The sequence below is a fragment of the Apostichopus japonicus genome, chromosome 14 (genome assembly GCF_037975245.1).
Source record: "Apostichopus japonicus isolate 1M-3 chromosome 14, ASM3797524v1, whole genome shotgun sequence".
Lineage (NCBI taxonomy): Eukaryota > Metazoa > Echinodermata > Holothuroidea > Aspidochirotida > Stichopodidae > Apostichopus > Apostichopus japonicus.
Window position 1 is genome coordinate 20,720,939 of NC_092574.1, and position 24,939 is coordinate 20,745,877.

At 40.5% G+C, this 24,939-nt stretch overlaps 1 protein-coding gene across 2 annotated transcripts in view; it reads right to left on the reverse strand.

Annotated features, from left to right (window-relative positions):
* LOC139979554 (E3 ubiquitin-protein ligase HERC2-like) overlaps nucleotides 1-24,939 on the reverse strand; it is an 87,158-nt gene that overhangs the window by 16,629 nt on the left and 45,590 nt on the right. For both annotated transcript variants that reach the window (XR_011797209.1, XM_071990481.1), the window contains 30 exons: nucleotides 24,546-24,696; nucleotides 23,512-23,705; nucleotides 22,669-22,875; nucleotides 22,090-22,258; nucleotides 20,923-21,179; nucleotides 19,925-20,186; nucleotides 18,678-18,871; nucleotides 18,059-18,217; nucleotides 17,345-17,570; nucleotides 16,587-16,695; nucleotides 16,169-16,305; nucleotides 15,058-15,245; nucleotides 14,247-14,444; nucleotides 13,052-13,339; nucleotides 12,457-12,538; nucleotides 12,093-12,233; nucleotides 11,527-11,617; nucleotides 10,285-10,462; nucleotides 9,176-9,429; nucleotides 8,037-8,217; nucleotides 7,096-7,285; nucleotides 6,396-6,561; nucleotides 5,403-5,679; nucleotides 4,898-5,089; nucleotides 4,075-4,627; nucleotides 3,488-3,609; nucleotides 2,519-2,644; nucleotides 1,764-2,035; nucleotides 1,136-1,334; nucleotides 256-470 (listed from right to left, as the gene is read on the reverse strand). Coding sequence is in view for 1 of the 2 variants with exons in the window: in XM_071990481.1 (XP_071846582.1) it covers nucleotides 256-470; nucleotides 1,136-1,334; nucleotides 1,764-2,035; nucleotides 2,519-2,644; nucleotides 3,488-3,609; nucleotides 4,075-4,627; nucleotides 4,898-5,089; nucleotides 5,403-5,679; nucleotides 6,396-6,561; nucleotides 7,096-7,285; nucleotides 8,037-8,217; nucleotides 9,176-9,429; nucleotides 10,285-10,462; nucleotides 11,527-11,617; nucleotides 12,093-12,233; nucleotides 12,457-12,538; nucleotides 13,052-13,339; nucleotides 14,247-14,444; nucleotides 15,058-15,245; nucleotides 16,169-16,305; nucleotides 16,587-16,695; nucleotides 17,345-17,570; nucleotides 18,059-18,217; nucleotides 18,678-18,871; nucleotides 19,925-20,186; nucleotides 20,923-21,179; nucleotides 22,090-22,258; nucleotides 22,669-22,875; nucleotides 23,512-23,705; nucleotides 24,546-24,696 (5,978 nt within the window). In the remaining variant the exon portion in view is untranslated. The remainder of the gene's footprint in view (nucleotides 1-255; nucleotides 471-1,135; nucleotides 1,335-1,763; nucleotides 2,036-2,518; nucleotides 2,645-3,487; nucleotides 3,610-4,074; nucleotides 4,628-4,897; nucleotides 5,090-5,402; nucleotides 5,680-6,395; nucleotides 6,562-7,095; nucleotides 7,286-8,036; nucleotides 8,218-9,175; nucleotides 9,430-10,284; nucleotides 10,463-11,526; nucleotides 11,618-12,092; nucleotides 12,234-12,456; nucleotides 12,539-13,051; nucleotides 13,340-14,246; nucleotides 14,445-15,057; nucleotides 15,246-16,168; nucleotides 16,306-16,586; nucleotides 16,696-17,344; nucleotides 17,571-18,058; nucleotides 18,218-18,677; nucleotides 18,872-19,924; nucleotides 20,187-20,922; nucleotides 21,180-22,089; nucleotides 22,259-22,668; nucleotides 22,876-23,511; nucleotides 23,706-24,545; nucleotides 24,697-24,939) is intronic.

Here is a 24,939-nt window from a genome sequence, read left to right on the forward strand (position 1 = left end):
AATTGGGCTGAAACAAGAAACTCTGTGTCCTGTTGCAATAGCTGTACTCTGTGTTACTGAAACGTTATCCTTGTATTAAACATTAAAGTGATATAGTCCAATATAGGGTTGAATGTTGTCACATTTATAAACCGTCTTCTCCCAAAGTCACACAGGCTGTCTACATTCTGTTGACATGTCTTCCCTCAATACATACGATTAAAAACAGAACAGAGAAGACATCAAAAGACATCAAAAGACACGTTCGTATCTTACGTTCTATTTCCATGACCGAGTTTACCATCTTCCCCTTCTCCCCAAGAGTAGACTTCTCCTTCGCCAGAGAGCGCCAGGGCATGTTTCCCTCCAGAATTGACGGCAACTTTCTTGATGTGGACGTGCTGGATGGACTCCAGCATGGTCGGAGTTGCCACGGAATCGGTGATTCCGATGCCCAACCTACCGCTGGCTCCGTAGCCCGTTGCATATACCTGTCGAAATTAACGATGAAACGGTGGATGAAAATATAGTAAAAATCATCTTTTGCATGATTTCTACAAATATCTAAATTGGTGTTTATTGCTCAGTAAATAATTCCTTAAATCTTCAATTTTTTGGCATTATTATTTTTGCTGCAGCAGTCAAACCTCTTATTATCTGATTGAATATAACCGTATTTCAAGGAGCTGGAGAAGTATTTCAAGTGAGAGTCGTTTGAAACAACCAGACAATAGAGATGGAACTCAAAACTCCTTTCCCAAAATGAGCTGAAAGTAATTTTACAGTATTCACATAAAACAGTATGCCTTCCCACTCCCCTCCCCTCCCCTCTAAGATGAAAATGGAAAAAGAAAAGTGATCTTTGGTTCAATTAATAGCAGGGTACCAGATACATTATTTCCTTTAAAAGCAATAACATTTCTAAAAAACATAGAGCATCACTGCCTCTCCATCAAGGCAGGAGTAATCGCTTCTTAATAATATTCATGTGTGCCCTAAACAAAATATTACCTCAGTGGCGCCAGGACCTCCTCCTTTCTTCCAATTGAACAACGAAGAAACAAATATGAAAGGAATATTTGTGAAAAGAGTGTATAAATATGCAAATCATAGCAAACAGAGAAATAATAACAGGGAGAAAAAAAAATGGATTTACTTTGCCATCCGCAGTGACCGCAAACAGTGTTTGCTCTCCGCCGACGATCTGCACCGGTCTGAGTGCTGTCAGTGATTCGATGGCTGTTGGCACTTTGACCTTTGCCCCCTCAATGCCCCCAAGCTGACCTCTGTGGTTATGACCCCACCCGTAGATCGTACCGCTGCCTCCCCACGAGAGGGTCCAGTCATCTGGACGTCTGTAGACAGAGCGAAGAAGGGAGTAACGATAGGCTAGTTTTACAAACGATAACTAATATCTATAAATTTGTATTTAAATTTATTACTGATAAGTTAGATTAAAAATATAGTGCTTGACTGTCAAAAACTCCTTGACGATGATGGCGACCGTTACAACTTCCACTGATGGTCAATTATGCGACAGTGAAATGAACAAAACATCACCTAAATGGAACATTTCATTTTCTCTTAATGTCTTCATAATGGACAATTAATGAACATAATGTGCTCTGTTGGAACATCAATGTCTTCTCTCTTCTAATGTCTTCAATTTACAAACGCATATAACATGATCGGGGCGTTACGTTCCATGTTCGTTTCACCGTCACTGTAATTTACGATATTCTCATTCCTTTTGACGGTATCACACGCCTCGCTCTGTTTTTTACCTGTTCATCCAGAGGAGGATCTGTTCGTCTTGCTCTCGCTTGAAGAGGTTGTGATTCTGGTGGTCTCTGCTCATCTCCTCTTCACTGATGCTGATGTCCGTGATCTTCTTCATCACCTCCTCGCAGAAGTTTGCGGGCAGACGGTCTCTCTTCTCCAGCGCCTTGGCCACCCTGGACGCCAGGCAGTAACGCCTGAACCAGAGCCACCGGTGGGCGTCCGTACACGGCGGCTTGACGTCCAGTTGTAAGTCTCCCGCTAATGCCACCAGTACCTATTTTAAGGACGAGATTATAGAGACAGAAAAAAAATACTGTTTTAACAAACTGCTTCAAATACCTACTGCAAAAAATGTTATGTAGCCTTTTCTTCACCACACCTCATCGTCCATCCACACTTGTTGATTTTATCCTTCCCAATCCCCTCCATCTTGTTTCCTCCTTACGTGACAGCACCGCCCTGCATTGGTACCTCTCTGTCTGTGTTGTTGTACTCCTCTGCGGAGCTTAACTCCGGTAGCACATTCATCTCCAGCCGGCTCTCTAACTTTTAAATGACGTCACGATTATTTAACGCATGATTCATATCTACCGCACAAAACTAATAAAACTGGTTACAAATGTTCCTTTAATTACAGACAAGGATATCCACTCTCAATGGCCTTTGATATGGCTTCATTAAGAAAAACTACATTTACCTGACATCCTGGAAAAGGAAAATGTGATAAATGGAAGATTTTTAAGCTTTTCTGACTCACCTTGAAGAATGGGCTGTGAAGGAGATGCTTCCCTCCTCTCACGATGGGGTCTTCGTACTCATACTGCCTCTGAAGGGCATCTGGTAGACCCTTGATGAGTGCAGAGAGGGCACTGCCACTAAATCCCTGAGGGAACATAAATCACAAACAGGCACGTCATTTAGACAGAAATTCTTGCACAAATATCCTACATTTAATAATCTTTCTAAAGGAAGAAATATCATTTTGATATGCCAACAACGAAAGAATCTGGTCACTGGGTTATCATTTGTTTAAATCGTCTTCCGGCTGTTTCCAGATGAGATAAGCACAAACAATACTTCAATGAAATCCCATCAATTTTTACCCTCAACGATAATACCTTCACCATGAAAGCCAATTTGAAGTTCCACTTTGAGTGGCCACTTGCGTTTGAGCATCACTACTTGCCACCAGATTCAATCAAATTTAACTGCAGCAAAATGTCTGAAAAAATAAACCCTGACAGACATCCTTCTTACCCAAACAGGTGACCCTAGCTGATAATTATCTTTATTTAATACAGTTCATAGATAAGAACAGCCTTATCTTAGACTAGTAGTAGGCTAGACTAAAGTACATCTTTAATGATAAGTGTCATATAAGAGATGTTTGTTTGTTTATTTTGTTTCATAGCGACAGCATGCTTTGAAAATTTCTGTTGTGACATTTAATTCTAGGATGTTGTTTACCCTTCTCTTGCAAGTGACGTCATTACTTACAGAGGGATTGATAGCAAGGTCAGCCCTCAGTAATAATTATGCCAACATTGCCCCCCCCCTCCACTTTTTACCCTTCACTTTAATTTGTTACATTATGAAAATGAGAATACACTATAATTCTTTATCCCATGCTGTTGTTGCCAGCACCATACTTTCTTGGGTCCCACCCCCCTACTTGTCTACCAAGTCTTCAGCCCCCCTGGCCTCCCTATTCATCAGATCTACTCACAGGAAATGACGTTGGGCTTTCTGGTATCGCATCACTACGTACATCAATGTCCAGGTTACCCTCAAATTCTGTGGCAATTAGTTTTCTCAATCGTTGGAGAGCCCAGACTCTTTGGCATGCAGCTGGGAATACAGATATGAGTCAGAGGTCAATAACAATAAGTCAATAAGCAAAAAATAGTTGGGCAATATAGACAAGAAAGAGAATTATTTATATGGTGAAATAGATGACACCAAGATGATGTCAATTATTATAACAGAAACACTGATTTGCCTTTCCAACATTTAACAATGTCTGTATGAATAATTTATTGGTGCCTTCCAATCATAAGGTCCTTTATTCCCGACTTCCAATCATAAGGTCCCGGTTCGAGTCACTCCAAGTTTAATGTATGTCGTCCAGTTACAGATTTATTGACAATTGACAATTCATAATCATGGACGTTAAATATGAATGTAAGAGACTGACTTCGGTCAGCTTGCGGCTTTGATAAGCCAATGAGGCTTCTTCGCGAGTTCCTGCTTGCAGGAGGATCTAAAATAAAAATACATACATTGGTCTGGCCTTTGAATACTTCTTGCACTTACCCAAAGAGCTCAACTGTGCACAAGCGGCTAAAGCCGAGGCCAGCCTTGGTAAGATCTTCTTGTCCGTGCTGGATTCTAACCTGAACTCCAGCAGACATGTCACCAGATCGATGGAGGGTCTCAGCAGCACGGATCGATCGGACAGGAGGTCCTTAGGAGCGGCAGCGGGCATTATGGGGAACACCGTAAACCGCCAACCCCAACCGTTTACAGATCCGTCGCTGGTGAACTTCCACTTGAGTTCGTCCCCGACGATTCTCAGTTCGGTCATCCAGTCCGACCACTCCCTGCCAGATCTGATCACCACCGTACGCCCTGCGCCATCCATGATTGTCAGAGGGTCGTGGCGGCGTTCTGTGGAGCACTGCCGGTCAAATTCTACCCTCAGGGCCTCCGCGCCCGCAATGTGGACGTGTCCGCTCAGGGACGTGTCATCCGCGTAAGGGTGAGGGCTTTCCTGGACAGCTGGTTGGACGGCGGAATGTCCAGACTTTGTGTCCGCGGCGACATCCTCGAGCTCTGCGACGCACAGATCCAGCAGCATGTCTGCGACCTGAAGTCATTTTTTACGAGAAATTAATTTGCTTATTAATCGGACGATAGGCTGTTATCTACCTTATTAGCAAAATTATGAACATCTCATGCTAGAATGATATAAACAACAGACACTTGTCAATTAATTTTCTTAAAGGTCACTGGAATTTTTTTTAAGAGAACCAACTGAAATATAAGAAATTCCCCTTTCTTGACAAATACCACAGCACATTCAATTGATTAAAATGTTATACAAAATGTGTTAACATTGAGGTTTATAAATTCATACCTGTGGGTATGCCTTTGCCATCGCGGTCAGTGTGTCACTAACAGCCCTTTGACCGTGGTCACCTGATCTACCAGCGACGGCCAGCTTCAGAAGGTCTACCAAGACTCTAGCATCGTCTGGCTTCAATCGACTAGAAAATTCATCCAGGTTTGGAGTCAGAGTACATTCTCCGCCATTCTCCGGACGTGTGACCTGTGAATATATATATATACATATATAATGTTTTTAAATGGTCGGTCATTACATCTTGTGAGGTATGGGAGGATGGGTGACATAATGATTTTTATAAAGTACTCTCTCTCAATATCATTGATCTATATGAATAACTCCTTAGGTTTTGTTAATTTCGCACTGAAATGCATCTTCAAAACCAACGACAACCTTGCTGGCAATGGGTCAATCTGTCTGTTTGCTCTTCTTTGCAAGATATTTGATAATCACTTGAAGCTTACATGAGGATGGGATGAAAATGGGGTGAAGCTTAGAAGATGATAGCGGTACTGACCTGTTCTGCGGTGGTGATTGTCTCTGCGACGATCGACGCCGGTCCCGAACCGGACAAAGAGTGATAGCCTCCGATTTCATTAGAGGAAGGGGACTGTTCCCGATCCTGGTCCCCCATCGCCCCCGTATCTTCCACCGCTGTGAGGAAAGGGGAATACTCCGAGGGGCTCGTCAGGGTGGAGCAGGGGCTCTCCCCTGGGGTGGTTGCACTAGATGTTGCACCGGATTTGGAGATTTCTACTTTCGTCGACGAGAGGAGGGATACCACCACAGCGTCTCTGCAGAGGGAATGGATATCAAAGTGAAAACTTGACTTTATATGAATGATATGCACATTCGATAGATCAAGGAAGGTCCTGTACTAGTGACTGCCATGCTAGAAGTATTAAGCCCAGCTGACCCTCGTGAAATGTACTCTGTGTGTGAATGACGGTACATTTTTTCATACCGTGCGGGACACAAGATAATTTGTCAGCTTGATGAGTCATAACAAGTTTCATTCGAATCATAACAAGTTTCTTCCTTCAACTTGGAAGAAAGGGAAAAACCAAACACTTTTGAAAATTTCTGATTTACTTGTCATGTATGAGTAATACTTATATGCAAATAAAAGTACTTGAGTGACCAAACCTTTCTGAACAAATGCATTCATTTGTTCCCCCAACTAATGAATATTCATTTCTGTTCCCAAACTAATGAATATTCATTTCTTGAAGTAGATTTCCCACTTTATCATCACAGTGTTAGGGTTAATTTAAAGGAGAATGAGAGAAACACACTTTCTATGCATATTTCCTTCACAATGAAGAATAGTTAAGGGACAGGTCCTAGCGAGGGTGTGGAACACTGAGAGTGTAGAATAAGATGATTTCATAACTCAATTAATAAATGATCTCGTTGTAAGTATTCCACATCAAACGTGGAGTAAACATTGCCAGGAATTGGTCATGTAATGCAAGTTGCTGCTTGGAGTCTTGTTAAACTTAACCCTTACCTTGCATATACAATTTGTAAAGCATTCAATATTTGACCCAATGCTTTTTGCTTCAAGGTGTTTGATTCCAGAGATAGTACCACTTTTGAGAGAGTGGGTCTCTGCTTCTGAGTGTTATTTGAGCCGGTCACTTCTGGGAAATCTTGGCCTGGCTCTCCGGAAACGCCTAAGGATGAAATCAGACAAAAGAACTTACTTTTTATAAGCTGTCAGAATATGCAAAATTAGATATTAGACAAGATCATCTGTTTTTCATAATATTTTTTTAAGAAATATAAAAAAAAAACAAATCATGAACAAAATAAATTTGATTGGGAAATAATACACAGATTTTGAATGTACTGTAAAGATCTCGTCAATAATTCATTCCCTCTTTTCAAACTACGCTTAACGGCAAATGAAAAACGGAACAGAAGATTCACTAGGAGCATACAATAAAATAAAAAATGAAATCAAAAAATCAGAAAATGGGGCAAGACATTTCATCTTGAAGATTGATTCTGACCGGTGACTTTTGGAATACAAATATTGTGCGGCCCCCGATACAGGCTAGACATTGTCATTGTCATTGTGTTACCCTTTCGCACACCTTTCCTCTTTGAGTTTTTACATTTTGTGGTCGTTAGATTAATCTTTGATTCCTATCACTGTTTATGATCTTTATATTACATTAATATTACTCTCTGATTGGATCACTCACCGAGTTCGGCTGCTCCTAAGGGATCTCTAGGGGAGGTGAAGAGGACGGGCTCATACATAGCAGGTACCGAGACATCTGTAGTGGCCCAAGCGACGCTGTGAGAGGACCCGCATGCTACTCTGGTGATCCGTACCACATCTAAGCCCTGGACCAAGGCTGGTTTCTTGTTGACAGTGACGGTCCCATTACCCTTGAAGAGGAAAAAAGTTAAACGTATTTGGCACTCTTGAAAGCGTGAGCCAAGAAAAGTATAGTGGAATTTAACGTGTCTGATAAGCATAGAATGAGAAATGGCAAATCTTAGTTATGTCCTGCTGTTTAGAGAAGTGAGATATTTCAAAAATACGTTTATAATTCATTGAAGCTTCAAACCAACACGTCTTGATGTAATCGTGTACCTACGTCTGGGTTATGCAGACTTCTTTAAGAATAGTGGAACAAAAAAAAAACATATGCTGGTTTATCACAAGATTACAGAGTATTGGTCAGTGCATTCCCCCCCCCCTCTCACGGCCCCACACCTTCCTTCCACCTCTTTTCGATAGAAAACATTTATGAATACCAGGACAAGAAGTTGAGATTCTCTGTTGACTTTGTTTTCTCTGTATCATGTTTTGCACCATGGGATTTTCTGAATTTCATATTTTAAAATCTAGCTAGAACTATATGGTTTATATATATATATGGACTGTGGGCCACTGTTTCACATTCAGAGCCTCCTAAGGTTGGAATATGGTTTATATATATATATATGGACTGTGGGCAACTGTTTCACGTTCAGAGCCTCCTAAGGTTGGAATATGGTTTATATATATGGACTCATCTGTGGGCCACTGTTTCATATTCAAAGCCTCCTAAGGTTGGTATATAGTTTATATATATATGGACTCAGCTGTGGGCCACTGTTTCATATTCAAAGCCTCCTAAGGTTGGTATCTCACCTGTTGGCCATGATCGTTGTCACCCCACGCATAGACCTGGCCCTGATCTGTCACTGCTAGGCAGTGCAGAGCCCCGACAGCCACATGGATTACCTTCTTGTCCTTCAAACCTTCAACAATCTGAGGCTTCCTGACATGGTTATCTGAGCCATGGCCTAGTCTGAAGTAGTCTCCTTTACCCCTGTAGAATGAAAGAGATTGGTGGCTGAGTTTTAAGAGAGCAAATACATTTGCAGGCTCCCTTATTAAAGCCTTCCTTACATATTTGTTGTACAGGGATGAGCCTGGGGTAAGAAAAAAATCACGGAACTTTGCAAAAATTGCGGTATAGGCTCCAGTTTGCGTATGCTACAGTGTGTTAGGATAATAGTTTTTGTGGTAGAAAAGGAATCATGGATATTCCGCGAATTCGCGGAAAAAGCTAATGCCTGTTGTAACACTGCCTGGTGTCCGTAACTCCTTCTAATGGCCCTGCAGCAGTGCTTGTGGATGCTAGCTGAAAGGCAGCTATTAATAGTATATAAACGATTTGATGATTCCTCTGTCTGTGACTCAGCATTCTACCTTCACCATGGAGACTGGTAGATATCTGTATTAATGAATAGTAAACCTCTATGTGGTCTTTGTTTCAGTCTATTGTAAAATACTTCCCTTTAATACCTCTGAAGGAGAGTAAATAGATTGCTAGCTAAAATAGGACAACCCTGCAATATTTACATTCAAAAACTAAATACTTACTGCTGTAACTAATCCAGCCACAATATTGCAAAGTAAAAATATTACATTAAATATAGCAGAAATTTATGACAGAAATTCAGCATCAAACTCGTCACTTTGAAAACTGTTTCAAAACTGTTTTGAATTCAGAAAAAAGTCTGATACGGAAATACTGACAGTAATACCAATTACCGAATACATTCTGTCCTAAACGTCCATATCTTTTGGTAAACTGAGAGCAATCCAGATGAGAAAAAAAAAGGTTAAATTTTCACGAGGGGTTACACTAAATGTAAACCTTTGGTCTTCTTGCAACCTTGAGCAGAAAAACAAAGAAGCCTTTGTTGTTGCTTCCATCTATGGATAAAACTGATGAGCAAGAGAAGAAAATGTGATGAAAAGTAAATAGTTTTGACCCTCACCAAGTCCAAACAAGACCGCTCTTGGTCAGTGCCAATGAAAACTGAGCTCCGCACTCTATCTGGATGACCCCTTGCCCGTTCAGCCTCTCAACGTTGTGAGGGATGCTACACCCTTCGCTACCTCCTCGGCCCAGCTTGCCAAAGTCGCCGTCGCCCCACGAGAAGAGCATTCCTTCATCAGTCAAGGCCAGTGTCTGAGCATCTCGGCTGCCACAGGCAACCAGAACTACTCTGTGACCGCTCAGGGCTTTGATCTATTGGTGGGATGGATTATAAATCAGAGATGTTACTGGATGACGATAACTTTGCCTGTGCCTCAATATTCTAAAATCTTAAAAATTATCAGTGCCAAGTGTGAAATGACTTCTCATTCCACTGATGATTGAAGCCACTGAAGCCTTGCGGGTATTTATTGCTTATGCAGCGTAAAACTTAACTTTATAATAAGCTCTGGTTTACTTATTAAATGTTTATGATATAGATCACTGTTGGGTAAAGTGGCGACCGGCACATAAATGACCACCGGCTAGCAAGGTTTTCAAAACCCTTTTATAATGACGCCCACGGAACCCCTTTAACATTGGAAGAATGTTCTGATCCAACCAGGATACTTTAAATACAGGATGTATGTCAAAAACATTGCTGGACACAGTGCATGTGTTGCTTTCTAATCTATTAGTTTTAATCTAATGCAGAAATTTAGCTTCAACTTCAAAATGCAAATGAAAGCTGACGCAGAGTTGAAAAAACTGACAAAATATTTTGCTTTTCTAGTCAGTTTTCTGTTATTATTTTTTGTCTTTTATTTTTTGCTTACAAGTTACCAGGGATATATATAAATTATACCTCTAATGATGGCTGTAATAAAGGATAACGATTTTCTAATAATTACACGAATAATAACGACAAAACTTTGGATCAAAAAAGAAGTTGAAACAACTTTTTCAAAAAATATTTAAAAACTACTGATAAATACATGCATGTTCTGAACATTTTGAAAATGATGACACACAACACCCTATGACCTTACTTGTTTTGTGAGTGGAGGTGAATTAAAAAAATGAGAATTATTTGTGTGTACTGAAAATAAAGAGTGGTTCATAGGTTACCTGCTTAGGTCTAAGCTGTGTGTGGTTATCTCCGTGACCCAGCCTACCATACTCCCCTAGGCCCCAGGTGTACATCTCCCCACTACACGTAACCGCTGCGCTGTGTGAGCTACCACAAGCAATGTCTCGGATTCTCTTGGTTTTCAAGGCCTCGACCAGTCTTGGCTTGTCACAGTTCCTGTCAAAAGCAAAGAGCAATTCTCATAAGACTATTACACTTTTGTCTCTAAATCCACTCTTAAGTTAAAAAAAAAAATTGAAAAAATTGAAAAAATTGAAAAAACTTGAAAAATATGGAAGTACTTTGAGCCAGGAAATTTGTCAAGATCTATGTAAAATATCCATCTGCTCTGCAGGTACTAAACAGTTCTACTTTGAGTAATTTGTATTCAATACCTTAAACAATGATAAGGAACAGAATATATTTAAAACTTCCCCTTCCAAAGGTAGAGGCAAATCCATCAGTTAAGTATTAAAGCTGTCTGAGAAGAATAAGCTGTACAATAAGTCTATTTCAGTTTTACAAGTTAAATGACTGAAGATGTGTTCTTAAACAATAAATACTATATCCCATTTATAAATCATTTCAGATTTGGCTCAAATTATCTTCCTGACTTGAAACTAAGAAAAGAGTAGGTCATCCATTTTTATCATGATACAAAAGCTTATCGGTTATCACATTTACTCAGGGTTGTTATTCATATCGGTAGCATTACTGAATACAACCAATGAATTTACAAGTGTGCTTTTAATAGCCCATGCTAGACAAACCCTGATTTATGACACCACAGGGAATGGTTCCCACTGTTGTCAACTTCATACACCATACAAGCAATGCAATACTACCAAGTTACTGTAAGGTGTGGGTTTTTTTATAACCAAGGAACAATCCATGGATTTCTGAAATGACATTCCAATTTGTAAAAGAATTCCAAAATGAGCTAGATTGTTAGAATGAATTCACCTCCACCCATGAGGTATAAAATACAAGCCGTTCTGCTTTTCCACAAACATATCTATCTACTCGGAGGTTAACTCTGGCTTCTCCTGCTAATGACTACTAATGAGATCACAAATTGCCTTTTAAAAACAAACAGAGAATTTAGTCTAAACGACAGAGTGGTAAAAACAGTGGGTGGTGAGTTTACTCCTCTGACACAATGAAAAATATGTTTCACTGGTCGAAAACATGGATCGATTGAAATCTCAATTTAATCCAATCCGTGTTCTGCAATTACTTACATTCGGCTAAAATGTCCGAGTTTGCCATCGTCTCCTTCTCCCCACGCATAGACTCTTCCATCAGAGGTCAAAGCCATGGCATGACGACCGCCTACCAGAGAGGATTTAACAAATAAAAAAGCATGAAAGCCATGCAAACATATGACAGACCGAAATCTGAATCTACAAAATAAACTTCAGCAATCTGAAATGTTGAAAACGTGAGCTGAAGAGCATTCCTACTGGTTCTGAAGTTTAAAGACAAAAATATGTCCTCTTTCTTCTTCTTTCCCTCCCAATTTCTCCTCCATCGACCCATTCCCCCCCCCCTCCCCCCCTGACAGACCTATCAGATACTTCCTAGTTCCTTTCTGTTGGGGTCTGAATATTTCCCTCTTTCCTTGCTGGCACTACGTCAAAATCACCCTCAAACATAACTGCTTGGCAAGTGTTCCTTGTGATTATGTCCTATTCTATCAGACCTCATTAATCAGTGTTTTATAAAAATAAAATAAATCCTATGTTCTCAGGTCATACATGATTCTTGTGTATGACTACAGTGTGTAGAGCCAGAGTGTTTGACTTACCTGAATGGACGGCGATCTTTTTAACGTGAGTTTGACTCAGAGACATGAGTTGCCTAGGAACGCACACGTTAGCAGATGATCCCAGTCCCAAACGTCCGTTGGTGCCTTCTCCGCAGGCAAAAACCTTTCCGTCGGCAGTAACTGTGAAACGGTGCAATAAGGGTCGTCAGTTTATTTCTGTACGTTATTAAGATGACCATGTATGTATAGTATAAACCACATAGGTATAGATTCACAATGGGAATGCAACATGTGAAGTGTCTTACAACAGGAAGACAATGTGCGGATGTCTCACGCCACAAAGACATTTTGTCAAGCATCTCCCGATTGGACGACGACGAGTGAATTAACAACGGAAACTTACCAACAAAGAGACTCTTTGACCCTCCCGCCACTTGGACGCATCTCAGGGTGGAAAGGTAGGAATTCAACACAGGCGTCTTGATCTGTATGCAGGAAGTATATCATGGAAATTAAGTGATTATGCATCTCTTATTCCACTTCCCAAATGTCCATTCAATCAAGTCATTACTATAGCAGCTGTAAAATATCTCTTCTTGTCAATGTCTCCAATCATTACAATAGTGAGTAACCTCTCAATTAATGACAACATCTTCTTCTTCCTCTCCAGTCCTTACTTGCAAGGCCGGTTTACACTATCTCCTGTGCTATGAAAGTGCTATAGGCGTGGAGGTAAATATTTCACTCGACATTTCATTTGATGTTTGATTTGTCAGTTTTTTGACTCCTCACCGAAAAACTGTGACATTCAAATTCAGTACACGCTTTCTTCACGGTTTCATTCACACAGACTGTCACGGCGTTATCGTGATAAACAACATTATCTGTGCTCCATGTGTGAAACTTTTACATCATAAATAAAATCACAAGAATGCAAAAATCTCATGAACTAACCTATGGCTCTACTTAGTTTTTTAGAGAGGACAAACCATACTGACCTTTGACCCCTTTGGCCCTCCTAGCTGATCCTTATCGTTGAGACCCCACACGAATACTTTAGTCTGGATGTCACGGCCTGTGACGTCGGCCCCGGTCCTCCCGGTCAACTGCGACCTGGCTCTGAGACGCTCGTCGTCTTCTTCGCTCTCCGAGGCTAGGAAGGAGATGGACGCGGCCATTTCGTCGTCGTTCGGGCGCAGCCTGCCCACCACGGAGAGACTGTGAACCTTGCAGTCTATGCCGCTGCTCTTACACTTCTTGATGTTCAAGTCAAGGATTCGGAAATACTGCAGACAAAATCACAATTAAAAGGATGAACATACTGTTTGAGAAAGTTCAAATTTTTCTTAACTATGATTTTTAGCATCTTGAGAATCTTTCATAAGTTGCCGAGAGCTAGAAATCATTACTTTCGAATCTTCACAGCTTTTCCATGATTTCCATGATAGTAGGAACACTAATATGCTAGTTCCCTCTAATACTCATGATTAACCTAATATGCCCTAGAGTTAGCCTCGTGCACCCTTGGGTGAGCTCACAAAACTCAGGGTTACCTAATGCACTCCAGAGTCAACTCCCACAACACACTTCAAGTGATATATCCTGCAAGCGAAAATTACCTTGTGAGTCCTAAGGTTACCTCGTCCACATTAAGAGTCTGTTACATCATGCACTTTTAGAGTTCCCTAACACACTAGCTCTCTCACATGCTATTCTATATATAGTCATATGCCTCATAGTCACTTTGTGCATTCTCCAGTTAACTCACAAACCCTTAGGGTTACACAATATACTCAACCAAGTTCAAGTGCTATCTCCTCCGAGCCAAAATTACCTCATGAGTCCTGAAGTTACCCATGCACCCTAGAGTTATCTACCTCATGCACCCTAGAGTTACCTACCTCATTCACCCTACATTTACCCTAGAGTAACCTACCCATGCACCCTACAGTTACCTACCTCTTGATGCTACAGTTACCTACCTCATCACCCAAGAGTTACCTATCTAATGCACCCTACAATTACCTACCACACCACCCTATTATACCTACCTCATGCACCCTAGAGTTACCTACCTCATGACCCTCCAGTTACCTACCCATGCACCCTAGAGTTACCTACCTCATGCACCCTAGAGTAACCTACCTCATGCACCCTACAGTTATCTACCCCATGCACCCTAGAGTAACCTACCTCATGCATGTCTTGTAGCAAGGTCACCAAAGAGTCATCTGGCCCTATATGAATGGTCTTCAGTTCTCTCAGACAGGTGATGTTGTCTCCCCCGTACACTACCACCTCCGATGGCTGGTAGCTGCTGTCGTTGGGATCCACTGTGATCCGCAGTCGGTGGATCAGGATGTCCGGTTGAATCTCTAGTCTGATCCAATGCTGTATGGACAGGACAAAAGTGAGACTACTATGATACTCATATAATGATGGGATAATTGGGCTTACAAACAACCTCTCAAGAAATGATGATGATTGGGTCAAAGGATACACCAAAAATGCTTTTATAAGTCTACAGAGCTGCTGTCCGTGGCTAACAGAAATTGGGGCAAATAAACATGCATCAAATAATCAACTGTATACTGGTTAATTCACCACTATTATCTGGCGAAAGGGTATCACCCGAAGTGTCACCCCAACTGCATTATGACTTATTTGAGGAATTAATGGTTCACGATACCTCACCGAATGTCAACGGTATTAAGAAGGGCAATGCAGATTACCTTTAATGGTCCGATCAAAGTCAAGAGGGGGAAAAAAATATCTGTTTTTTAATATTAATGACAAAGTAATTTCAAAGAGTTCACGGTATACTTTCTGTTCACTTTTGACGTGATGAAGACGTTAATTCCTTTTGGTGCTTGCGTTCTCTTGTAGAGTAATATCCTGCACTCGCTGACGGATCAAAAATGTTTCTGCATGCACTTTCAGTTTTGACAGCTTTGTTTTGTGTGACAAATTTCATAAATCAAAAGAACAAAGCCCTCACTCTGACCTTTCCTTGAGATCCCTGGGACTGCCAGCATGTCAGAGAATCTCCATCGATCAGACGGGAGGCGTTGCCTTCCTTTGACGAGACGGTCAGATTACGGACGCACCTTGACCAGTCGTCTATTAAAGCACCGTAAGTGGCAGACTTCTTCTTCGTCCTCCCTGGACGACCCACAGAGAAAGGGTTGGTGCCTAAACCAGACAAGTTATTCAAGCATTAAATTAATTCATTAATTAATAACACACTTAGCTAGTAATACGTGAAGTTCATTTCTGCAGAGTCGAAAAGCAGGTCAGGCCCCAGGGACAATTTACATAATTTTTTTTAAGTCTTATGTTTGCCATAACCATACTATGAGAATGACAAGTGCATTTTTTATCCTATAGCTCCTCAGCCCCTCTTTATTGACCCTGGGTCATGATGCTGCAGCAACCCCCCCCCCCTTCTCCTGATTCCCTCTTGTCAGGCCTGGTCATTTCCAATAGTTATCCGTTTTGTTAGATTCCTTTGATTTTATAACTTGTGGTAGACAGCACTGTATTCAGAATAAATCCTAGCAAGTTCTTATGCCCAGACTGGTACCACAATCCGGTGCTTACTTGATGACAACTGCAACTCCAGCCCAGAGATTCATATGAAGATTAGGCTATAATTATAGGTATATCTGCTAGGAAGTATATTGTACCGGCGTGCATATTTCTGATATTTGTTCTGAAGCAAACAACTAAAGTGACACATACACTCAGGATTATTCGAGGCATCTATCTATTCATGATATATAATTGAGAAACAGTGAACCTACTGTTCAACACATTCAGCTTTGTTAAGTTTGTCTCTGCTCAAACTTTTGGATGCTCCATTTTAATAATTTCCATATCCTAAGTTCACCATTGTCCTCCCTCCTTCCCACCTCCCCATAAATACAAACACCTTTCTTAATCCGCATGTAAGTTGAATTAGCTTGCCATTGATAAAACATTCTGCTACAACCTAAATATCAGGTCTTCTTATCAATGAACCTTTCCCTGCAAACACGGTTTCCTTTATTCTATTTGTAAAACGATGGGTTTGTTAACAATTTCCTCTCTCTACTATTGACAGATAAACAACTCACCAGGCTCTGCAATTCTGAGAAACAAGTGGCGATGACTCCTTTTATTTCTGAAGCACTCTTCGCAGAAGTTGAAGTCGGCGCAAGACCTACATTTGTATCGTGGCCCTGTTAACGGGTCCATCCCACACCCATCACACCTGTCAATAGATGAAAACAAAATGTGATCTTCGACCCACGGAACACAAAAAGTGAAAGATGACTATTTGCTAACCAGGATGCCAGAATTGTGCAGGGTTTCAACAGATCTCCTACAGATACAATACCTAGGGACTGGTCCAATTTTATTTCCTTTTTCTTATTGTTATGAAATGTATGGTGAGTGCGTCTGAGAGCTAGCTAACATTGGGGTACTATTTTTCAAATGTTTGGACATCAAGGTGGGTACAATGCTGGTTCAATCCACCAGTGGTTTACTCACATGACACCAGGGTGACTGGTGGGTACCAGTTCCATCTCGGAGACCAATCCCGTCCAATGAGGCTGCTGAGTGAAGTTCACTGTTACATCTTTGCCGTTGGCACTGAAGCCTGTAAATAAATTAAAACAGTTGAATGTCAAATGTCTTTTCGGTTTAATCAGTTTTACGAGACCAAAGTCCTGAAGACGGAAGCAGAACAACATGATCTTTCGAAGAATGTCTTTCAAGAGGCAAAATAAACAGGGTGCAAAAGCAGGTATGAAGATTGTACCGTGTGCATTGTTAGAGAGCGACTGTGAGAGAAGAATGTTGTACTGGAAGGCAGTTATTATACCATGCTATATAAGGGGCCACATCCACATGGCTTAAAACTTACACTTCATGTCATCTGGCCATCCAATTTATAATTTAGTTCATTTTGAAAAACTAAGATATTGAGTATTTAGCTCTGTGAAAACAAGAACAACTGATAGGATATTTTTACCTGAACAAATTAATTTGTTTAGTAGTTTACCCCACAAAAACCTAAGTATTAAATTGTTTGTTTAAATAGAGGCATTCCAGGAAATAGAACAGATTCTAATGAGCCACATGCGGACCACCAGCCAAGGGTCCAACACTACTGACATTAAAAGAATACACAACCCGAACTAAATCAAAACAGAGTGGGCCCACCAAGAAAGAAACAACTAATGAGACGAACAAGCAGCAAACACAATAAAAGCAAACAAACATGGAACTTAGGAGCAATGACTCACCAGTAACTGTACCAATGCTCTGGTGCGTCACCGAACCCCACTTATATTTGGGCGACACCACCGACCTCCTGACCCTCACTCTGTCCCCGACCTTGATGTTTGAATCGGGGGCACACTGAGGGGTAAACCCGAGCAACTCCACGTGGATGTAGCGTACCCAGTAGGTGCCACCCTTGATCTGCCACTCGCCTTGAACGTTTAGGTCGTGTAAGCCATCACGATCCAACTGATGTGGAATTTTGGAGAGCAAAATAAAGTACAATTATTACAAAATAAACTATATGCAATATAAATACAATAATGGCGATTGACTTTTTAAAAGCTGTACTATACCACATTCTTCAAGGGGAAAGTGGGGGGGGTGGGGAAATAACACATTACATTTGGACTCTGTTGAGTAACTGCTATAGTGTTGGAATTCAAAAATGTCACAGGACCCTAGTATTCAAGTGCTTTTTTGCTTGGTGACCACAATTTTCAACTTGATCAACTTGGCCACCTTCCTGTGGCAAGTGTTGTGGCCTGGGAATGGGTTTTACAGGAAATGATATCTTCCTCCATTTTGAGAAATTTTTATATGGGGGGGGAGGGGGGAGGGGGGAGGGGTGCTTAGTTGCAAAATGGGATATTTTGCATCTTTTGAAGTAATTTAGTTCAAGATTTTCTATAATTATTATTTTTTTGGGGCTACCAATCAAAACATTTTGGTCTTACCTTAATAACTCGTCCAATATCTCCTTCCTGTACCTCCTCGTACGTCCTGCAGCATTTGATGGTCATTCCGCATTTGATGTGATCTCGAACAAACATGGCGTACTCGTCGTTGCTATGGAAATCGCTTCTCTTCTTGAGAGCGGCACCCTCTGCCGCCAGCTGGTAAAGACAGAGAAGTCAAGAGCAACAAACCAATGAAGACCAATGAAAATACTTGTCAACCAACTTTCACTTTAAAATCAATGACTTTCACCATGATTAAACTGAGATTGAATGCAGAGACCTTGTTTACTTGATAGTTAAAGCATTTGACAGATTTTTCTGACTTACTTGACAAACTGCATGAAAGTCTGCAGCCTATTACAGCAATATGTTATAAGTAGTCTGCTAAATTAGTAAACCTAAGCTGCCTTGTCTTTACCCTGCATGTTAATATCCTCAGCCTATACTTCAAATGATTGCTTTTCTCTGCCTGTTCAAATTTGCCACCAGCAACGACCTGCTGTTATGTTTTTCCTACATTTTCAAATTTTCAGTTTTTCTCTGTCTGAAAAAGATCACCCACCTACGCTGACCTGCTATTGTTCCTGCTATTGTTTTATTTCTATTGTTCCCTTACCTGTTCAAATTCTCCTTCCAAATCTTCAAATTCATCATCATCTTCATCGTCGTCATCATCCTCTCCTTCTTCTGAATATTCAAAGGTACCAGTGCTCTCAGTGTCTGAGGTATCTGGTACCTGGGCGTCTGGGTGGTCCACCAACCAAGCCACGATGGACTCTCCCCTCGATGTACCCACTGGTCCGCTACCACCTGTTGGTAACATCCAAAATTAAAAAGATAAAATCCCAAAGGTTAAATGTTTGGGGGCTTCGAACCATCAAAGAAAACTAAACACAAAAATTTGTTATAATCTGTGGGATGACATCTATTAACAACAAACAGCTACTTAGAGATAAATAGACACTTCCTCTCCATTCTGACACACTTTGTAATGAAGAAGCTTATTCATAACAAAAATGTAGCCTAAGTCAGTGGCGCAGCCAGCATTCTATTGTTAGGGGGGCAAGATTTTTCTTAAGGGGGATAACCTGTGATGGATGATGGTAGGAATTACCAAGAAATACATGTATTAATGGGCACCTCGTTTCAAAATACGCTATAGGGGCCTATGGATTAACAAATAACAGTAATGCAGCGTGTGTAAATGAATAAATATTTCTGCACATTATGAAAAGGATACAATGAATAAATTAGCTACTCAATTTCACTACATGCCCAGAATTCCACAAAAACAGGTTTCACTACGCCAGGGCCTATACGTGCAGTGAAACTTCTCCAGGAGTGGCATCATTGGTCGCTAAAAATACACATGGGTTGCTAGTGCTAGTTTGTAATGGTTATAGAACCGGCCAAATTATTGGCGCTTATTCTGTAGGACGATATTGATCAACGGTCTCCGTATGTGGGTATGGTGAAGGCCCAAAATGTGTAATATCTCGGTCTGATTACCAAGTTCTGACCTTATATGAAGTATGAACATGAGCCCTGAGGTATGAATACGCCCTTTGTGCTACAGTCTGCCCCCCATTTGAGGGGGCAGACTGTAGCAAAAAGCAAATTTGGGTGGCTACGCCACTGGCCTAAGTTACATGGAAGCCAAAGTAACACTTGAGTTCAATGCAAATAACATTTGAATTTACTTGAAATGTATGTTTTAAGTCAACAGAACGCATTGTTGGTTGATGGGAATAGGGTCAAATCTGCAGGTCCTCAACAATCTTGTTTCGCACAAGATACTGATCGATACATTGCTCCAATAGCTACTGTACTTCAAATGCTTCAAGCAACTTCGACACGACCTACCCTGAGCTTTGATAGCAAACTCGATGGCCTTACGCTGGAATCCCATCTCCATGATCTGAGAGACTAGGGGAGAGGGTCTCGACTCAAACGACAGGTGACGCCTAGTTTTCTTCTGCTGCGCGACTGGAGCCTTCGGTTCGACGGTGTTTGGAGATACCACCACGCTCGAAGACGGTTTGCTCTCCTCCACCGGTGAGGTAGAGATCTGAGTCGCCTGATGGGCGCTGGCTACCAAGGTCAGACTCAAGGCTAAGGCGGCATCCTGTAAATCAAGGAAAAGAGAAGGTACTGTAAAATTGTTCATGTGGATTTATTCTGAATTTAATCCTAATCAATCCACTTTCAAAAAATTAGAAAGTAAGTTTGTTAAGAAGACAGGGGGTGTGGGAATGAAGGGGGAATTAGGGAGGGGTCCTGTGCTCGATCAAGAGAGTGATGCAATCTAAGTTGGTGGTGATCATTACCTCAATTCTCTACTGGGAATTGTTCGACAACGATTAAGCCTTTCTTGAGGAGGGAAGGGGGGACCAAAAATTGAGCAACAAGCAAACGATTTCCAGGGACACCTGGCATGTTTTAATTCATAAACAAATATCTAGCTAAATATCAACTGAAGACTAACTACGGTTTTCAAATCAATTGGAAGTCCTAGAAACGATCTACCACCACATAACCTTGTGGGGAAACTCACATTACTTTTGAACCTTTAATTACACTTTGTGTTAAATGACACTCCAAGTAACAGCTTACCTCATTTTGGATAATTTTTTGAAAAACATGAAAGACCATTTTCTATGAGAAACTTATGGATTGACTCCAGATAAGCAAATTCTTACCATCTCTGGCATTTTTTAAACTTGTATCCACAGCTATATTTACAAGTTATTGCTCGAAATGCGACCTTATTTGACCCACCCTATTATATACCTCGCACTATACTGGCTTTAGTATTAATATGTTCATATATCAGGCTGTTACAAACAACACCACAAACTGACCTCCATCTCAGTCTTGCTGAACATGGCCTTGATCCGAGATGGCTGAGTGGCCACGCCCATTAACTTCTGCAGCAGTGTTATTGTCTCCTGGGGTTCGTCGGGACTGCTGGATTCCTCGGACGTCATTGGGGTCTCCACGACGACCAGTAGAGAGAGAAGCTGTCGGAGATTGGCCTGCTGACCGAACAGGACTCTGGTAGCTTGGAGCAGACCCAGACGAACCTGTTGTTGCCGTAGCAACACCATATCGATATCTCCTGTGGAGAACACCCATGGTGCAATGAATAAATGAATTAGTCAATAAATCAGTCAATAAATAAGTCAATAAATAAATAAATAAATAAATAAGTCAATAAATAAATAAATCAGTCAGTCAGTCAATCAATCAATCAATAAATAGTTGTTTTTCTTTATAGACAAAAAAATTTAAATAAGAAATATTGTTCAACTTCAAGATGGTCTGACTAGATCTGTTGTCCTATGATCAATATTTGACATATCTTTTACCAAATCGAAAGAAACAAAAAAATAGATTGAACGTTAAAATTAATAAAATTTACTCAGTAAATCTTCTTGCTTTCTTGCACGACTATTTTTATCCTTTCACAAGCAATGAATATGTGAAGATTCTCCTACTTGTGTAATTATCACTTTAAATAAACTCTTGTGCCGAAATTTAACGAAAGAAAGGATTAACTATGAAATTCACCATGCTAGGTAATTACAGTGTCATTGTAACACAGTGTCATGGTGTTGTCCGAATCTCAAAATACAAATGTTTTCTTCGGTATCTTTGGTAATAACTCTCGAGTGTAACAAGGCTCAGGCCCGATTTGAAAGTTTAATGTTTTTCTTCTAAAATATCTTTGCTCTTCTCAAATGCCTAATTTATAATTTCCCGCTCACTCTTCCACTGTTTATGTATATCAGACTTGGAAAGAATTGCGAGAATCTCAAAAACTACAACATTTCTAATCTTGCACAATAGGTATCTTTGGTAATAACTCTCAAGTGTAACAAGAGACTCGGGGCCCAATTTGAAAATTTAATTTTTTTCTTATATAATATCTTTGTTTTTTCTCAAATTTTTAGTTTATAATTTCCCGGTCACTTTTCCTCTGTTTATTTATATAAGACTTGGAGAGAATTTGCAAGAAGCATACAAACCTGTTTCTCTGACTGTGCCATTAAGGTTGCTACCGTCACGACCGTTGACCCCTTTGGCTGACCCTAGAGATAGCACCCCTGAGCTAGCCTTGCTGATGAGGCTACTCCAGGCGGCAAGGACTTCTGGTGTAAGTAATAACTTTGTGACAGTGAACGGCACCTCCTTTACCTGTAATGCAATAAAAACATAAAAATTGGTCTTGACTCCTTGATAGCATGGGGGGAGAAACTGTGTTGTAATGAGGGATGGAAGCAGAGGGGGTGTGAATTGGGAGAGGTGTGTAAAATATCTTGGATCTGTGGGGGAATAAAGTTCATATTGACTCCTTCATAGTGTGTGCCCCAAAGAACTGTGTTGTAACCATGAGATGGGGGAAGGAAGGGGTTAGGGGAGGGGGTGGATGGGCAGAGGAATGTTTAACAAATCACACCATCTTAAAAAAAAGATTAATCTAACCCCTCCTCAATATCTGTAATCATTCTAATTTGGAGGAGAAAACTACTTAACGTTGCAATTTTTAGAATGCTACAATTTGGGAGCAGAATGAATGAACTTTCAAAAAATCCAAAATATCTTACAGGACTCAAGCTGGACAATCGGCAGATTCTCTTGACCAGCTGTTGAGTGAATTGTACGGTTATCTGGCCGCTGGATGCAATATGGGCGATGGTTCCTTGACCGTGCTCCTTGTGCATCACCTGGCCACCAAGCCTGATCCGGGTGTCCAGTCGACCAATCACAGCAAGGGAAGCCAATATACTGCCAAACTTGTCTTCCTGGTTAGTCTGAGGGCAGAAGGGGGGGGGGGGAGAGGGGGGAGAGAGAGGATGAAATGTTATGAGACAAGCTTGAAGTCATGTACTGTGGGTGGGTGCATACCTCTTCCATTTCTTGAGCAATAAAACAAAACATTTTCTAGGGGTAACAGAACAATGTCAATAATTTACTTATCTTTCTTGTTCTTCTTTGGTAGGAAAACACATTAATGTAAATAAGTCAAATCTGGTTTGGTTAATCATTATACTCTTACTGTAACCATTCGTTGAAAAGACTCCCAGTAACACAGGGCCTTTAATATACGCTGAGTTTAATGGGAGCACCTCCTTGGTTGTTTACAGCGGGTAAAATAAAATAATGATATATCCCCATGGAAACATAAGTCACATCGGTTGAAGTTGTCCGGCTTGATTACAACTCTAACATTCAAGGTACAAAATTAGAGGAGAAAAAAAGATAATATTTATCACAAAACGTACAACTGGATGGGAAATTTCAAATGCAGGTCAATAAATGAGGTTTTTGTGATCACATTAAATCCCTGTTTGTCTCTCCTCTCATCTAAACGATTAACTATCATCTATAATTAATAACTTGAATATTATCTGATTAATTAACATCCTTGCATTACTAATCTATCTTACATCTTGTTCCCACTCGTCGGTCGAGTTAGCCAACGCCAGTTGCCTGTTGATGTAGTCGTTGATGTGCGGGTTCCAATACCGGTGGCAGTGGATGGTACAGATCAGGGATATAAACTCCTCGGCTACGGTGGTCGTGAACGAGGCGGTCAGCGAGACCTTGCTGTGTGTGTTCCTCTTGCTCTTCTTCCCAGAATCTTTTTAAAAAAGAATGCACAATTCACAGACTTTGCAGTAAAAAAACAAGGATAACTTTGATTCGGTTACTTTTACCGACAGTCGTGTTAACAATATTTATGGTTTTTAAATTTATGAAGAAAATTGGATGAGTAAATAATATGATTGCATCAGAAAAAGGTTAAGAAAAAAGAGAAAAATACAGCCGAACCGAACAGTATAATTGCGATTGGCAATTTGGCTAAGTGAACACGGACCTTCCATCCTTTAGGCAACATCTGTGAGTAATACTAAAAAAAAATGCATCAATCTGTCAAATCTGAATTAAGCTGCATAGAACTGATAGGATGCAGGCCAAAACATACAGATGATTGTCACAGAGTTAAAAAAGAACTGAATTTCATTGCTACTCATTTTCTAACAACTCATATATTTATATTAAAGTGGTGTCATTTAATTTTATAATTGCTCACAGAGTTAGGTTTAAAGGTCCAAACACCAAACACATGTCAAATACACATTTATGTTCAACTTACTAGTGACCCTGTCTGTCTATATGTCTGTTTGTGTGTTTTCTTCCTCAAACTCTATCATTTTGCCTCCAAAGGTCATGCTAGAAATATTAAGTCTTTAAACTAAATTAATACAGTCATCTACACTGGCTTGTATTTATAGTGAAATATCATCAGTCCTTTGGAATTATTCACCGTATGAGTCATGATTATCTATGATTCACAATGTTATTTCTTGAGATTATTGCTCGTTGCTGGTCCTCGACCTTTGACAAAGATGGAACTACACAAGCTGCCCCCAAAGGGTATCATCTTTTTACAATTAAATCACACTGCTTCCTTCCTTACCATTGCTCTGTGGTGACAGGTCAGATGAGCAGGCTAGTAAGATGTCTCCTAGGAGTTTGAAGAGGCGAGCTGTTAAAGATGACATTCTCTCCGACCCTTCAGATGATGTCCACATGGAGAGGACAGACCGCAGGAGTCTGAGCGCTTGAATCTGTCAGCAAAAATGTAGAGGATGGAGGAGGCTAACATTGATATCTGATCATTTAATTGAAGTTATAGCATTAATAACTAGTTAACTGTGATAATAAAGATTAGGACCTAAGTTTTTGCAGTAGCCTTATCAACAGCCTAGTAGTCAAGACAGTCCTGATATGAAGATTGTCCACTCCGATCTCGTAAATAGTTATAGACGCTAAGTCTCTTTCAGTTGTTTTCTTGTTTAACCTTTTCTTAC